The sequence below is a fragment of the Actinia tenebrosa genome, unplaced genomic scaffold (assembly GCF_029948245.1).
Source record: "Actinia tenebrosa isolate PJP-AT-01 unplaced genomic scaffold, QUT_ActTen_1.0 PGA_scaffold13__45_contigs__length_12533684, whole genome shotgun sequence".
NCBI classification, from domain to species: domain Eukaryota; kingdom Metazoa; phylum Cnidaria; class Anthozoa; order Actiniaria; family Actiniidae; genus Actinia; species Actinia tenebrosa.
Window position 1 is genome coordinate 5,230,385 of NW_028292573.1, and position 16,738 is coordinate 5,247,122.

A 16,738-nucleotide genomic window follows, 5' to 3' on the forward strand; every position below is an offset into this window, starting at 1 on the left:
CGAGGCGTTTTAATTTGTTTCGTCGACTACAAACAACAATAAAAATCTCAACAACAACATGTGTGTTATTCACAATAAAGAATACTAATAGAAATAAGAAATAAAATACAAGTCCAGCTTTTCTTGCATTTTGGAATGACCTATATATGTCCTATCACTTATCGCCTATCGGCTTATTATCTATCGCTGTCGCCCCTTCAACCTTTTTAAAATATCTGTATACAATTGCAAAAAATTTAGTATCGATGATAATCCGCTTAACATACGACGTTTCGCATACGAGTAGCTGTATACTTATATTTAAGTGTAAACTCTCTATAGACACTCTTCACGGTAGTATACTCGTCTCTCACCTTTGGGGTCTCGGGCTCTTCCCTTAGAAGGCTCCCTTTAATAGCCTGAGTACCAAAATAGAAGATCGATCAGCATTCGACATTTGGAAGCAACGTTATTATATGTAATATTTAGAATATGAGTGGTACCACTCATATTCTAAATTGCTTCTAAAACTCAGTGTTCTATACTTTCCACTCGAATAGGCAAGAGTTCTCCAAACGTTCCAGTTTGGTGACCAAGAGTTCTCTATGTGTTCCGGTTCAGCGAGCACTTGTTCATCAGTACAATCAGCCCCGATTTCCCCTGGGTCCGAAATCAAAACCGCCCCCGGGCTCTTTAGATTGTCGAGTTTCTTTATCGGGTATAAAGATAAATGCACGTGATGGATTTGAAGGGCCGGATAGGTCTAAATGCTCATTAATTATTCATGAGTTTTAGAAAGGGGTAATATAGTGTAGCCTGATATTTGCACTGCATATGTAGATATACATGACTATCTATTTCGAACCTTTCCGATTTAAGTACAGTTTAGCTTATCGTTTGATTACATTATGTTTCGTTTCGTTTTCATTTTCTTTTCTTTTTTCCTCTTTTTGATTCAGGTGCAGGGCTTCTTTTTTGTTGTTTCTACTAATTGTTTATTTTCGATTCGTTTCGTTTCGTTTCATTTCATTTCATTTTATTTCTATTTATTTCGTTTTGCTTCTTTTCGTTTCATTTCATCACTTTTCATTTCATTTAATGTTTATATGCATCGACTATGCATCGAGGTGTGACTCCTGACGACGGTAAGAGAAGAAGGGGACGAAGGGAAATAAAGCCAGAACTAGGGAAGACCATGCATGGAAGAGATGGATTTAATGGCAAAGGATAGGGAGAGGTGGAAGTCCTTGGTATCAGCCCTACCTGCCACACAGGGATAGAGGATAATGATGATGCATCGACTTGCTAATCACTGCATTTAATACTAAATAATCAATCTTCACTACGTTACAATTTCTAAAGGAATTTAGAATCGGCCTAAAACATGTGTATTCATACCTTTTAGTCTATAAATTTCTGTATTTGTGTCGCATTATAAATTTGTCAATAAAACGTGATCAGGTTTCCTATTGCTTGCTCTTTTGCAATTGATGTTTACGAACAACGTGTCGAACTACTCAAATAAATTATAGGCATATCCTTTGATAGGTGACAGTAAAAAATGGATTATAATTTGACGCCTTTTGGTCTACGTATTGCAGAGTGCATTCGTGAATCGAGTTTCAAAAATGTGTATTTGTATAGTGTTTCTCAATTTGTATAGTTGTTCCAATTGAACAAGTTATTACTGAAGCCATTAGTGTTGTTTAGCCGACAGCACTTGAGGATACTCAATATGTTTATATAGCAAGCTTGTTTAAGAAATTTAAAGAATGGGAAAACGTGCACCGAAGAACAGGAAATCAATGTAGAGCTATAGTACGTCAAAGATAAGTAGATCTATAGAGCGATATCAGCGCTAAGCGAGCCGTTTTGTCTGTAATGTCTGATAGCAGGGATTTATCTTCTACCGGCCACCTTTAGAGTTATGATATAAGCTGATTTCTAGATTTCAATATACGGGAGGTTTTGTTGAACGATAATCAAAATACTGGCCTTTTTTTGTAAGTGATGCATTTACAAAACAATCTAGTTGATAATAAAGGAGAAAGACATTTCCCCTCATCATCTTAAAAAGTGCAACATATGCGTTTCAACGATGCACGAAATAGATAACTATATATAGTATCAAAACAGTCGATAAAATGGCCTTTCTTTCTTTTTCTCTCTTTCTCTCTTTCTTTCTTTCTTTCTTTCTTTCTTTCTTTCTTTTTTTCTTTTCTTTTTTCTTTTCTTTCTTTTCGAGATCAATACGCGAGAGCGCACGCTGGTTGACAACGAAGACCGACAGCATAAATGAAATGTTTCAAGGCACTCAAAACATCGCACTTTTAAGAACCTTATATTTTTTTAATGAGCAGATTACTAAATAAATCTTGTTTTTCTTCTATTGTTTCGTTGCAGGAAATAGGCAGCGTTAATCCGGCATTAAATAGTTTTTTTTTATAAAAAGAAAAACTCAGTCATCGCATTAATGTCTCAATTTTAAAACCGTTTCCAGTATAAGTGTACGTGCTGTTAGTCAGTAGCCTATGCTTCAAACTGATGATCAATACGAAAATACGTTCGACTGATTGATGCGAGCTTGTTTAAGATGCTTTACTTGGCAGACTTGTCGAAAAAGAAAATATTGTTATCAGTGCTCGCATGCACGCGGTAACTGTGTTGGCCGCAGATAGCTACAAACACATAGTTCAGCTTCAAGCCCTGTAATTTGGTTTATGACCGGCTGGCAAAGCTTTGTCCTCGTCACGCGGATCGTCAGGTGGATGGATGCCGTCACAAAACACATTCGATACACTGGCAATGGCAAGAGGGATTGGCTCGTTTCGTTTTTCCATCCTAGAGACGTCATTTGGATATATCTTTTTCTTGAACGCCGATCGGATCTGCAAATGAATACGATGTATAACAACTTAAGAGACCTTAGCAATCCCTTTCTTTATTACCTTGGGCGTATTGCTTTCCCAGTTCAGACCACGTGTCAACCCTTAATATTCTTTGTTTTTTTGTCATCTCATCATGCGCAACCGTGAAGAAAGAAATGATACTCTAGAGAATGACACGTGATCTGTAAATCCATTCGAAGACATGTAGCATAATATCAAAATCAAAGGTCCGTGAAATATTTACCTCTCGGTTTCCAACGCAATGAAACAAAAAGATGAAAAACCCCTGCGAGAAAAAGGGTTTTATTGCTTATTAACATGAAAAAAAATGTAAGGTAAAATACTGTAAAAACGCTACTGATTCAACTGAAATATAGGAAGGTTAATGTTAATTTTCTGGAGGGAGGAAAGCTGGAGAACCCGAGGAAAACTAACACCTTTGAAGCACAAGACAGAATCAAAGGACCAAACTCAATTAATCGATCACGAATACAAAAACACCATAGGACATATCAGCACACTGGCAAAATGTTAGTTTTATGTCAAATCTAGAATAAAAGGGGGCTGCCATTACATCTTTATCCAAGACATTACAAGTTCGAACCATTAGGAGGTTTTCAAAGGTACGTTGCTAGCACTATGTATTAAGATCATATAAGAACCGGATTAAAAAGTGTTCCGGCCACTTGACTTGAAACTCAAATTACTTATTAAAAGTGCGTGCCCCTCAAAGTGATTCTAATTGATGGGGCAGACCTGGTCTGGTCTACTGGTCTACATGCCCCCCTCTCAAAGTGATTCTAATTGATGGGGCAAACCTGGTCTGATATACTGGTCTACCTGCGTGCCTCTCAAAGTGATCCTAATTGATGGGGCAAACCTGGTCTGGTATACTAGTCTATATGCGCGCCTCTTAAACGGATTCTAATAACCTGGTCTGGTATACTAGTCTATATGCGCGCCTCTTAAACGGATTCTAATTGATGGGGCAAACCTGGTCTGGTATACTGGTCTACATTACCTGGGTCGAGTTAAGAATAGTGAAAATGTAAATGAGAATGACGTAAGGATGGAACATGATGACGCAACCAGTAAACCACGTGATACCAAGTAGAGGAAAAAACAGACAACAAGCCTTTAAATTTCGCCTAGAAAAAAAACATATCGATAAGTGTTTTTGCTGATCGTTTGAGAGCATAGGAAAGTGTGTGCAAGTCCATTCAGCATCTTAGCATTTTACCACATCTTGCAATAACTAAGCAAAAGCTTTTAATGTGAATGTAATAATGTTATGCATAGATATATTTTAATTAGGTTTACTTGCTAAATCTTGTTTAAACGAATTCAAATGTTTTCCTTTTTTAAAACGTTTTTTTAGTCAACATAAGCTTCGTAGGCTTTCTAAAGTAAAGGTATCCTTTGTAGTGCTGGTAACATTTATAAATTCTAATTCATTAAATCAAAAATATCGACTACCTCACCACTACTTTGTCACGAATTATGGGATTAAATTCTTCAAGCTCAAGTTATGCAGCATCTTGAGCTAATCGGCCTAGTAGTTTCAGAAATAGCTATAGTGTACTACAATTTGTATAGTTTGTACTTGTACACTCCTTAGATTAATGGTTTTGCTGAACATGTTTCGGCAATAGATGTTTTGCAGTGCCCACGCCTATAATACAGCTTGGGCTGCCTGTGGTTAGATGAAAGAACAAGGCCCTTTGCTCTTTGGAATTGAATTCTTTCTCATGTAAAACGATTGTTTTGTTCCTGCTATCTGACATGGCTGCCATCACGTGATGGTGCACAACCTCTATTCAATTGCCATCATCAGTAGTGAGCAACGTCGGAAAGGGAAAATTACACATTCCTCAATCAAAATTTTAAAAATAAAAAAAATTGCGGCCGCCATTTTGGCAAAGAGACTATTACTGTCCCAGAAAATATAGTCCTTAAACAATCATGAAATTACTGATATTTAATAGACATTTGTTGACACATTTGTTTCAATATTTATATTGATAGAAGATCAATATATAAGTGGACTTTCTTGATGCTTAAATGCTTGATTTTGTGTTGGATTTAATATAAAGGACCCAATCAAATTATCCCTAATATTAGCATCATTTTTGTTTATTTACCTGACGACTGACAATCTTTGTGGTTTGGGCTGCCTTATTTTCATTTTTGAAATTTCTTTCATGACACGAAGAAAGAAAATCAAATTTGCCTGTAGAAAATGATAGATATTTAACTAAAACTTCTTGTCGGTGATTAAAAAGATGCATTGATTTAAAAAATAATGTATTGTGCAGTTTTCGCATGATTTTGAGTGGGAGGCATACGGTACTGACTTACAGCACCTATACACTAGTACGGCATTTTGTAACACTGAAATGATTTCCCATGAGAATGGTTGCCGTATGAGTGGGAAACGTACGGTACTGACTTACAGTACGTACACGGTACGACATGCCATAACAATGAAAGGGCTTCCCATAAGAATGAATATCGTATGAGTGGGAAACGTATGTTACTGTCTTACAGCACATACAAGGTACAATATGCCGTAACATTGAAAGGGCTTCCCATAAGGATGGTTATCATGTGAGTAGCTAGAAAACGTACAGTACTGCCCTACAGCACGTACAAGGTACAACGATGCCTTAACAATGAAATAGCTTTCTATTGTTTATCGTAATCCACCCAAACATAGCGTTTAGTTTAATTAAGCTACAGTAAGATAGGAAAACCGCTCTAAGTAGTTTAAAAAGCAAGCAATACTTACGAGTAGTATTAGCGACATAGGTACGTTAAAGACCCAAGCAAGATATAAATAATGTGAAACCCAACATCTGTAAGATAAAGGAAACAACAGTTGGACTTTTTTTACTAAATTAAAATGAAGTAATCCGGCATAACGAAAAAATAAATAAAACAAGAATAGGCTGAGATCGTTAATAAAGTTTTAGTAAAAGTGCGTTTTATTTATTTAATGACCCATTGCGCCTTTAGACCAATCGAGGATCGATATAATCTTCCGTGCTCAGCAGTTTGGTAAAACTAATAATCTTTTTATTTATACTGGGATTTGAGAGTAGCAGAGACTGCTTTAATATATATGAGTTCACTCACACGCACTACCACAGCGTTCGAATAATTTATATACACAACTCTCAACTCACATGTTGGTTTTTGAGGAGGGAGGAAACGGAGAACTCCGAGAACAAACTCAATTCACACATGGCTTTGCAGGGCTCGAAACAGCGACCCGACCTGTTGGACTCACAGCGATGAAAGACGCCGCATCATAGCAGCGTACACCACAAATACCACCCCATGTACTTACATGTCTTCTTGAACGAATCCATAGATACCTTTGGGTCCAAATGATGATATAGATAGCGATACACACACCAAGAATGCTGGAAAACCTAATAGAAATAATAGGGATATTTTGCACGTTCATTCATTTTTTATAGAAACATTAACCAAATGTTTATGAAATATATATACAAGCCGCAAAAACACCTTAATTTCTGGACGATTGATTCAATGAAATGGTGAAATAAAAGGATTATTGGGCAAAATTGGGAAGTTAAATTGTTGCGAAATATACAACCTCCGAAATCACGAAATTGACATTTTGCAAAAGTTTCATATATGGAATAAACTAAACTCATTTCATTTGTCCAATCTTTCATTCATTCTTACCCCAAGCAAATAGATAGCACGCTTTGATAGTCATTTCTGAGTTATAGACTCTGACTATTCGAAAGTATAGTTGAATTCCTTCCAATAGCATCCAGCAAAGAGAAGCAAGAAAAAACAATTGCAGGAGTGCACCAACCATCACACATATGGCCTAATTAAATCAACAACAGCAAGTTAGTAATAAAACCGTTGCAAAATACCGCTGCGTTCCTTAATTATTTACTCATTTATTCAGACCTCAATTCAGCGCAAAATATTCACAAATACCAACGTTTAAATAAAAAATGCGCTACTTCAACAATAACACATAATTATCCTATATAAAATAGAAGGCGAAGTCATTAACCCTCAGTGAGGAAAGGTACGCTGCACATTTCATGTTGTCCATGTTGCTGCACTGTGTACAACATATTTTTTGTGTAGATAAAAATAGGCAGCCTGGCTTGTCAAGGGCGGATCAAAGAATAGAGAATGGGTCGAATAATTAACCTCATCGTTCCGAATCCGCCACTTCTTACTGCTTTCGTGTATAAATCATAACATTTTTTGCGCATGCGTGCGTACTGTTAATATGGACAATGCTATCGTGTGATGCGTTGCAGGACGTTGTTGCTCAAATTGCCGCGCCTTAGGATACTAGCAGAGTAAGCCGAGTATCTTAAATCCTAGGCCGTGCGCATCATTACTGAATCAGTGCAATAGTAATGCATTTGATCGCCATGTTGCTTAATAAAACAAAGGAATCTAAACAGGTTTGTCAGCTTGCAATGAGTGAAGACTCACCGGGAAGTGTGTTGCACGGATGCCTGTTACAAACAAAAAGTGGGCCATCCCTAGAGACGCTACGAGATTGAGTCGTATTTGAGATAAGTTTGACTTACGATCTCTGCAAAGAACAACATGTCTTAGGTTAAGCCGCAGTCATCAATAATACTTTGTGGAAATGGAAAAAAAGGGTCGGAGGACTGAGGGGAAGGTTCCATGCATGCATTACAGTAGCTAGGCTGATCCCAACCCTAAACTTTGTCAAATCCTGAAACAACCTTATATTGAAATAACTTCAATTTAAAGCGCTCTCTTGATCAACATTATCCTGGGTTTAGTGTAGACAAGAGACCATGAAGAGCAGAGAAGCTAAGACTGGGAGAGTCCCTTTCTGTTCTTCAAGGTTTCTTGGCGTAGAACATTCACGTTTTGCAGTGAAGGTCTAATGAGAGGATTCCAAGTCCTTTTACCGGATAGGAACCAGAAGCACCCAGTCACTTTCAAATGTAATGAGCATTAGTAGTGTTGATCATGTAACTAGTGTCCTTTTATTTTGTAACTTTAAAATCAGGTCATACTCACGTGAGCGTGATGTAAGCGATAAAGGTAACTGTTGATCCGAACAGCGATAGACTTAGCCCTACTATTGTGAGTAAGCTTAGAGTGTCTTGGTCAAACGAGGAAATCTAATTAAAGCAAATATTTTATTTTAGTATAATTTTAGACTTCAATATAGAGTTTCTCAAGCTGTGATTGGTCAAGCCACCGGTGCCTTTTTAGCTTGGACGTTTGTTTTCTTATTTCAAACCACGTTTCGTTCCTTTGATAACAGGATCCTTTGTTTCATTTGCATCCAAACAAAAAAGTAACTCAAGGGAATGACAAGTGGTCTGAAATGGGCAAAATATTATGTCCACACTAAAAGTCTATTTTGAAACATTCAACGACACCAAGAATATAAGTAATTTCCTCACACGATACCCTGGCTTCAAAGGACATGACAACACGGTAGTACCTTGTTCTTTCCAGGTGTTTGCATTAAGACGGCAAAAGAGGTGAGATGATTACAGCTGCACACGGTTTCGTCATCACTCGAATGTAGTAGAGTGCATCCCTCATCTGACCATTTTCCGTCTTTCTGTTCACTATTCCTATTATAACCAATGAATGATAATTGTCATTATTGGTATTATGTCACAATTGAAAAAAAAGGGTTTTGAGATATTCGATCTGAAAGACAACTTCGGGGACTTTTGTAGAAGTGTGAATTTAAATTAGACCCCTAGTACAAAATCCTAAACTAGAGGCAAAACTAATAATAATAAAAGATAAAGAAAGAAAGAAAGAAAGAAAAGAAAAGAAAAGAAAAGAAAAGAAAAGAAAAGAAAAGAAAAGAAAAGAAAAGAAAAGAAAAGAAAAGAAAAGAAAAACATTAAAAAAAGCATTGACGTAACAAAATAAAGATTGCAAACCTCAAGAGGTTGTTTCGACTTCCAGATAAGAACTAAATAATGGATTAATACTTTACCTCGGTGAAAACAACCAGAATACACATTTTCTTGAACCATTGGGAGTTCCTTTAGGACGTGCACCCTGAAAAATGGTTAAAAAGAAAAAAAGAAAAACATTACTCACGATAAAAAATTATATATTTTTGTCTTCTTCTCCAAATATACATTAACACTATTTTTCCTCATACCTTTAAATTCATGAAAGAAATAGTGACATTGGTTTTGAAAGCTGTTTGATTTGACGGAAGCCCTCGTAGAATAGAAGTTATTTTGCTTCCAATCTCAAGTTTCCTGTTGATTAAGGTACAACAAGTGCGGCGATCAGTATGCGGTTTGAATAAGGACAACTTAATGGAGCTAAAATGCACGATATGTACTTACTCTGCATTTCCTGTGAATAGACTTGGGAGAATATGGTGCAAGTCATTGTATATTACTTGAACCACAATTGTGCCTATAGTTCAAATGAAAAAGGTAGTGGTACTGAGTTGAGAAGCACATCCTTTTGCTGTATTCATAAATATAAACACCAATATTTGTTTTTTCCATTGATTTTCTGCTGATATTTCTTGCATTACCTAGCTTCTGTTGCTGTTTCACTTGCAGTTACTTATAATGCTGCGCTAATGCTTTTACAGTTCATGCTGCTTTATTTGTCGTTGTTGCTGTCGTTTTTGATACTGCTTAGTAGTAGTTGCTGTTGTTGTTGCTGTTGGTGTTGCTGTTGCTGTCATTTTTGATGCTGCTCAGTAATGGGAGGTTCTTGTATAGCGCATTTATACAACGTCTCAATGCGCTTTACATTAAAGGTCAGTGGAGGACTTTACGGGCTGCATATTAAGGCGCTAGGAGCAGCCGTGCAGCTTACAATCATGAGTGACTTGTTAGTATTATGCCTCCAGATTGGGATAGGCTGTTGAACCGGGAGATAATCCCCTACTCTCACACGAATAATTCAACAGATTCTTTTATGTCCCCCATTTTACTGCAGGTAGGAAGGGTTGGGAGACAGGGCCTACGGTTTAAAGTCCTTATCCGAGAAGATTTGAAGGTCTACCTATTTGCAGATATTATTAGAAAGGCAGCACTTCTCCTCAGTTATTTTAAGACGACCCTGATGCTTGAACCGACCTCCCACATAACAGACCGACGCTCCGTTACCAACTGAGCTAACCGAGTGGCAGTAGTTGCTGTTGTTATTGCTTTTGCTGTTATTGTTGCTCTTGTTGCCACTATTGTCGTTGTCGTTGCTGCTGTTTTGTTGATGCTGCTGATTTTACTGTTGTTGGGTTTGTTTGCTGCTGTTGTTGCTGCTGCTACTTCTGTTGCTGCTGTTACTACTTTTATTGCTGTTGCCCCCACTAGTACTGTTGTTTCTACTGCACTGTTTCTTAGGATTTTTTGTCGATGTTCCTAGCGCTTGCTGCTGTTAATTCTACTCTCGATCATGCTGCTTTTAATGTTAGTAATAATATCGTTGCTAATATTAATGATGTTGAAGATAATGTTATTACCGATAACAAAGGTAAAAATAACTAACCGTTAATGAAATTTTCTTGTTGAAAATATATGGAAACATCATTATTCGGAGAATGTAATTGAATACCATCAAAAGGTTCATAGATCCTCATAATCTGCACAGCTAAAAATAAGTAAAGAAATGAACAGACAATATACGATCGGATGAATGGGAAGCACGGGTGGCGTAGCGGTGTGAGCGCTCGCCTTTCATCAATGCGACCCGAGTTCTAGTCCCGCCGGGCTCGGTGTTGTATATGAGTAGAGTTTGTTGGCTCTCTCCTGTGCTTCGAGGGTTTTCCGGGTTCTCCGGTTTTCCTCCCTCCACAAAAATCAACTCCTAAATTCCAATTCGATCACGGAATGAGGGCCCCAGGTTTGTTAATCAATGGCTATTAAGTACTACCCTCGTGAAAAAGGACGGTTTACCCATGGCCAATTCCATGGTTTCTTCTCTGTATCTGCGTGTGTGTGTGGGTGTCTCTTTCTCTCTCTCTCTTCCTTTTCCTTTTCCTTCGTTCTCTCCTTCCCCTCTCTTGTAAGAAGCGGTCAAGAGTGGCCACAAAGAAATAGGGCGCTCCACAATGTTACAATAGTAGATTCCATTTCCCTCAATGTAAGTAAACGAATTTTCCCATAGTTCCTTATGAGACCACCTGATCAAAAAGACATATGAAGACTTACCCATGGATGCTGTGTCCCAATGAATCTCTCGATTGCTGTAATTCAAATGCTGTTGTCCGTATTCAGAAAGAAAATTTTCAAACGTGTCGATCGCAATCATAGGTTTGCTGGAGTGCTTGTTACTTGTTGTAAACGACTTCAGTAAGTTGGTTGTCAGTTCAGAAGCAAACTAGACACATGGGGGAAAAGTTAAATTTTTTGAACTTTCCTATCATGCCCACTCGTTAAAATTGACCATTGGTGTTCTAGAGGACATTCGGGAAGTCAAACAATAAAATGCTGCATTATTACCAATTGTAATCCAGGTTTGTCTTATCAACGATACAACTGGATCCTTTTTTGTAAGATTTAACCTAATGTAAAGGATAGGAAGGTGAAAGAGGTAAAGGCCCATGTTTAATAGCTAAGCTCCCTACAAAGCTGGTTCAAACCAGTTGCCCTCTTTACTCTATTCTCTCTAACAGTGCTCAGTTATAAAGGTGTTACGTTAATTAGCTAAAAGCGTACTTGCATTAGAGAGCAAATTAACTAGCCTATTAAACTATACTTGCTCCATATACAAGCTACATAAAACGAATGCTCGATGCATGTTTGTTGGAGCAAGATACTGACCTTTGCAGACGTTGCCAAGGTACTGTCTAAGTCACGTATTTGCTGCAAGTATTTGGTCACCTGAAAGCATGAAATACATGATAAGCTGTATTCCGAAACGTCAGTTTTCAGTGGGTCTTTTATGTCCATCTTATATTTAACAATTATTCTGCGTGGTATGGATAACCAAAGTAGGTGATGTCTCTTGAGACAACGTATTCGAGGGAGTTATAATTGTTTTCTGTTTGTACACAGTTGATGACACTTTGAAAGATTCCTTTGAATAAGACGGAGATGTTGACTCAAAGGTGTATTCTGTGGAAGGTGATGGCTTTGAAGATAGGTTAGGTGTAAGTAGATGGTAATTAGGAAGTTGGTAAGTTGTTGGTAGGGTAGAAAATTGATTGGAAATTTGTAATGTTGCTGAGGGAGATATAATTGTTATTGACGAAGGCATTGACCATAAAATATTTTTGCTCGAAGCGGTTCCCGTCATGTCCTTAGTTTCTTCGCTGATGTAGCGTTCCGATGATGAAGCCATACTTACTTCAGTAGAATTCAGATTTGAAAAGCTTGACTCTATTTCTAGAGAAAATGAGAATACATTGTAAGATGACACTTTTGAAGGCGAAACTAGTAGTCCCTCAGGGGATGTAGCTACAACTGTTGACGTTACAAACGAAAGCAATGAGATATGGTTATTTGATGTCGTTGCCAAGAAGAAGGAAGATGGAACTTCTGAAGTTGAGACTAATAGTTTCCCAGGGGATGTAGCTGCTAATGTTAACGTTACAGACGGAAGTGATAGGGAATGGCTACCTGATGTAGTTGTGATCTCTTGGAGAGACTTCCTGGAATACACTGAAGGAGACGCTGTAGTGTGATCATCAGCATGATTTGAGGAAATGATGGTAGTTGACGGCAAAGAAGGAGTGGAAGATACTGCATGAACATTTGTACTAACAGAGGTTGTCGGTAGTGAAGTTGAAACAGGTGACTTTAACGAAACCACCGTTGAAGATACTGCAAATTCAGGAGTTCAAAGTAAACAAAAAAACAAACAAACAAAAAAAAAGTGAATTTTGGAATACACCAATCAAAAACAGAACATCAAAGCAAATAAATCTTCAAAAAAATTTTGGGCAAAATCATAAAATGAAGGTATTGCAAAAAACCTTTTCAATTCGGTACGTTCAGGACGGCGCCTTTTGGCTCCAACAACTTTAACTTGATGTATTATATATGCATTTTTGTGTAAGCAGCACTAAACATCATAATAATATGTACTTATTGACTGAGTGGGAGGGCCGTACGGGAAAATATTTGGCTCGAGGTGATGCAGTACGAGAGCCAAATATTTTCCCGTACGGCCCGACCTAACTCAGTCAATAAGCATTTTATCATATGACCCTCACGAAAAAAAATAATAAACAAATAAAAGAAAGAAAGAAATAGCAAATAAATGCTAAAAAAGAGAAAGCGCGCGGATTCGAGCAGGACGGTACGAATTCGTACGGCCCTGCTCGCTCAAAGCCGTGCGGCCTTCTCACGCCATTTTCCCGAAGGTTTTTCTAAGAGCGCGCGCCCGGACAGATACGGGTCATATATTATAATAGCAAATACGCACAATCATCACAATAGCAATCCGTAGGCAATCAGTCCCTGCCTAAATTGGCAATATTGAAGGGGGAAAATAATATCAAACTTGGCCTCTACGAATAGCTCCAAGTCGAAATTGGACTTGATTAAATACAGTAAAGGTATGAATACATCAAGTCGAACTCAACTTGAAGCCATCGTTTAGTCGTCACTTAACGGAGAATTAGGGAAAAATCTGTTTTTCTCTTTTACTAATTTCTTTTTAATTCTGTTTTTCCCTATTATTAAGAGATTTTTTTAGTCCCAAAACAGTTTGAGTTTTGATCAAACGCGCGTTTGCCAATAAATAAAAAGGATAATATCAAAGCTTATTTATCACTTACCATGCATTTTTAGTTCACAAATGAATTTCAAATAATTAGCACAACTAATAGATGTGATTTTAAAATGGTCGTATGCACCTATCTGGGCACATGGTATGTTAGAGTCGTATGATAATTCTGCCGATAAACTGGGATCAGCTTTAACACCATCCTCCCAATACCATCCGTCACTTGTATTTCTCAATCCAATGAAGATGTCAGTACTTTGGACGCTCAGTACATTTCGAAAAAAATCTTGTCGATCAAGGCTGGCATTACGTAATGCCGCCGTGATAAGATTTGCACCCTTGTCTATGCAAAATTTCTTTGCATCGGCATATGAATAAGAAGCAACAGAAGGGAAAAAACATCCATATGGAGTGTCCTTCCAGTCAGCTGGACACCCGGCTGCCGTTAGCGACGTCAAACCTGCTAAACAAACATTTAAAAAAATTAATCTGGTAACTATTACCCCAACGTAGACCAGTTTAATTATTCTTTACAAGAAAGAAAGAAAGAAAAAAGCCAAACGATCAACTGCAATTACCCAAGAAATTTGGCAGTGAAATTATTTTAAGATTAGATTTTGTTCTTTGGACTCAGCCCAGCACCGTGCGACCATAATAAGATCTTGAAATTGCTTTTTCCCTTTTCTTTTCTTTTCTTTTTCTTTCTTTTTCTTTTCTTCAAAAAGCGATGACTTTAGTGACTAGTCAAATGTTATGTTATCCCCCAACAATCTGTTGAGATAGAAAGAAAGGCTTCTCGTTTTTTTTAGCGAAAGGGCAGTCAAGAATTCATGGGCTCGCGTAAATAAGGCTGCATGCAGGTGATTTAGCTTCTCTCAGTCCGTACGAATCAACGAATATTTTATTCTTGGCTTCTTGCCTCAATGTTTCCAAATAAAATAAAAGTCAGTTAAAAGATTAACCAAATATCCTTTAGAAATAGCATATTTCGTCGTCGTTGATGGAAAACGTTGTTTTGGCAATGTTTAGAAAATACTTGAACATTTTTGCTGTGACAATGCATTGCGCGCTTCGATTTCAAATCGCCTTTGTAAATACAAAGATTAGCTTTAGTATAGCTTTCCTATTACAACTTTACAAATTAGAAGAAAAAAAAAGTATCTGTTTACGATACTTCGCTTGAGACAGTAAAAAGAGCCGAATAAATAATAGATAATCTAAACGTTACGATGGCCACAACTACTCAATTGATTAAGTCCAGGGCAGGGAAAAGAGTCGTTAAGAGAGTACTTGTCGACTAGTCTTGCATAGGGCAACTAGTGATTCGAATGAAATAATAATAATTATTCAATATAAAGTACATACATACATACATACAAAAACAAAACAGATCAAAATAAACAGCAAACAAACAAAACAAAACAAAACAAAAACAACAACAGATAAACAGATAGTTTTTCTACCTTTAGCGACGAGAAAAACCAATATGAGAGCTTCGTTTAGTTTCATCTTCAAAAAAGAGTCTGATCAAAATACACGTTAACCGCGAGAAAGCCAAACATCACACACATCTAACAACCAATTTTTCATCTCACCTGCTCGCTTTGAACTTATGACTATTAATTCTCACCGGACTGACAAGGTTGAGTCTGAAAAACACGGTGCTTGTCAAAGCAGTTCTTGAAATGCTAATTATTACTTTTGAATTATAAAAGAAAATCAATAATTACCGAGAAGCTACTTTTGGTTCAGTCACAATAACTCACCAAGTTCAAAAGCAGTTTAAAACCACCAGTAGAGATTTGAAGGGGGTCCTTAGATTGAGTTGTATTTTCACTTTTTAGTGTTTTTAATCACGTAAAGTTATGTTCCATTATTTAAAGCTCACAAACATTTAAAAGAATAGAACAAAAAGTCACACAGAAGGAAAATTGATTGAATACTTTTGAATTCGTTGACAATAATATGGCTAATAATACAGTCGAACCTCTATTAAGCGGTCACCCACGGGACCGGCCAAATGACCGCTTAATAGAGGTCGACCGCTTGATAGAGGTTTTACTTATTTAGGCCACATTTTGTAGAAAATTAACAAAGGAGTGCATAATTGATCACGAAATGTACATTTTATTCTTAGAAAACAGTAACACTAGAAAATAGAGCAATAAAGTGCAAAATTGCTCACTCAAAATATTTTTTTTTCGTCGCAAACTGAAGAACAACATTGCATGACTACGTACGTACAATACAGTGGTTTGTTCTTGCTATAAAAAATCACAAAATTCACATCGCTGGTGTAAACATGATTTGTTTAAGGTACAGTACAGTATTATGAAAAAAACTCAGTTATGGTTGTTTGTAATTTAGGGGCAGACAACTTAAGTTCATGAAACATGTCGTTCACTTTGCTAAGCGCTAGCGACAGCTCTTCGTGACCATGGAATTGCGCGAAGTGGAAATTGGCCGAAACAAACTGGCTAGTGCTTCGGATTTGCTTTATATACAGTGACGTAAAATACGAACATATGTTTTTGAAGTTATGCTATCTAAACAACTGTTAAAAGAATGTTGACATGTTTTATGTATTTGGTGTCATAATACATCAATGTGTAATCAGTAGGTGACCGCTTGATAAAGGTGAAATACAATGCAAGTTTACAAATTGGTACGTTGATATGGTGACCGCGTCCGCTTAATAGAGGTGACCACTTAATAGGGGTCAAGTTTACAGTATACATGAGAGAGAAAATTTGGGACTTTAGTAAGTGACCGTTGAATAGAGGGTGACCGCTTAATAGAGTGCCGCTTAATAGAGGTTCGACTGTAGATAGAAAGTTTGATGTTCCTTATCGTGCGTTTTTCTTTCGATCTCTTGATAATTTCTTTTTCCACCATGATTTGACATGAATTATTATGAAACTTGACCAAGGAACTCATAATATCTTCAAGGAAATGACACGTGGTCTGATATTTAAATTAATATTCATTAATGAATAATTCTTAACATATGAGAACCAACACAAAAGCCGAAATGTCAACAACTTAAACAAACGTAGTTATATGACTCTGTTTCTTCATTTATCTCGTTTTGTTTTAATCTATCTACATGTTCTTCTTAGCTTCATTTCGTTTCGGCTGAAGTCTTTTCTGTTATATGC

At 37.1% G+C, this 16,738-nt stretch overlaps 1 protein-coding gene across 1 annotated transcript; it reads right to left on the reverse strand.

The window, feature by feature from the left end:
- Nucleotides 1-2,218: 2,218 nt before the first annotated feature.
- Nucleotides 2,219-12,746, reverse strand: LOC116295186 (adhesion G protein-coupled receptor L3-like). The gene is made up of 18 exons (XM_031702938.2): nt 12,470-12,746; nt 12,198-12,235; nt 11,672-11,731; nt 11,060-11,228; nt 10,398-10,499; nt 9,239-9,311; nt 9,046-9,148; nt 8,875-8,939; nt 8,362-8,497; nt 7,929-8,032; nt 7,365-7,467; nt 6,582-6,732; nt 6,217-6,301; nt 5,656-5,722; nt 5,009-5,097; nt 3,889-4,015; nt 3,112-3,153; nt 2,219-2,867 (listed from the first exon to the last, which is right to left on the reverse strand). Exons 4-18 carry the CDS (start codon nt 11,157-11,159, stop codon nt 2,679-2,681), a joined length of 1,536 nt encoding a protein of 511 aa, XP_031558798.2. The 5' UTR covers nt 11,160-11,228; nt 11,672-11,731; nt 12,198-12,235; nt 12,470-12,746; the 3' UTR covers nt 2,219-2,678.
- Between the last annotated feature and the right edge of the window lie 3,992 nt (nt 12,747-16,738).

Coding starts and splice junctions, on each gene's coding strand:
- LOC116295186 (XM_031702938.2), bottom strand. CDS start 11,159: ATGATTGCGATCGACACGTTTGAAAATTTTCTTTCTGAATACGGACAA. Junction 7,468..7,928: donor ATCGCTTACATCACGCTCAC/GTGAGTATGACC, acceptor TGTTCTTTGCAG/AGATCGTAAGTCAAACTTAT. Junction 6,733..7,364: donor TCCGTGCAACACACTTCCCG/GTGAGTCTTCAC, acceptor TGATTTAATTAG/GCCATATGTGTGATGGTTGG.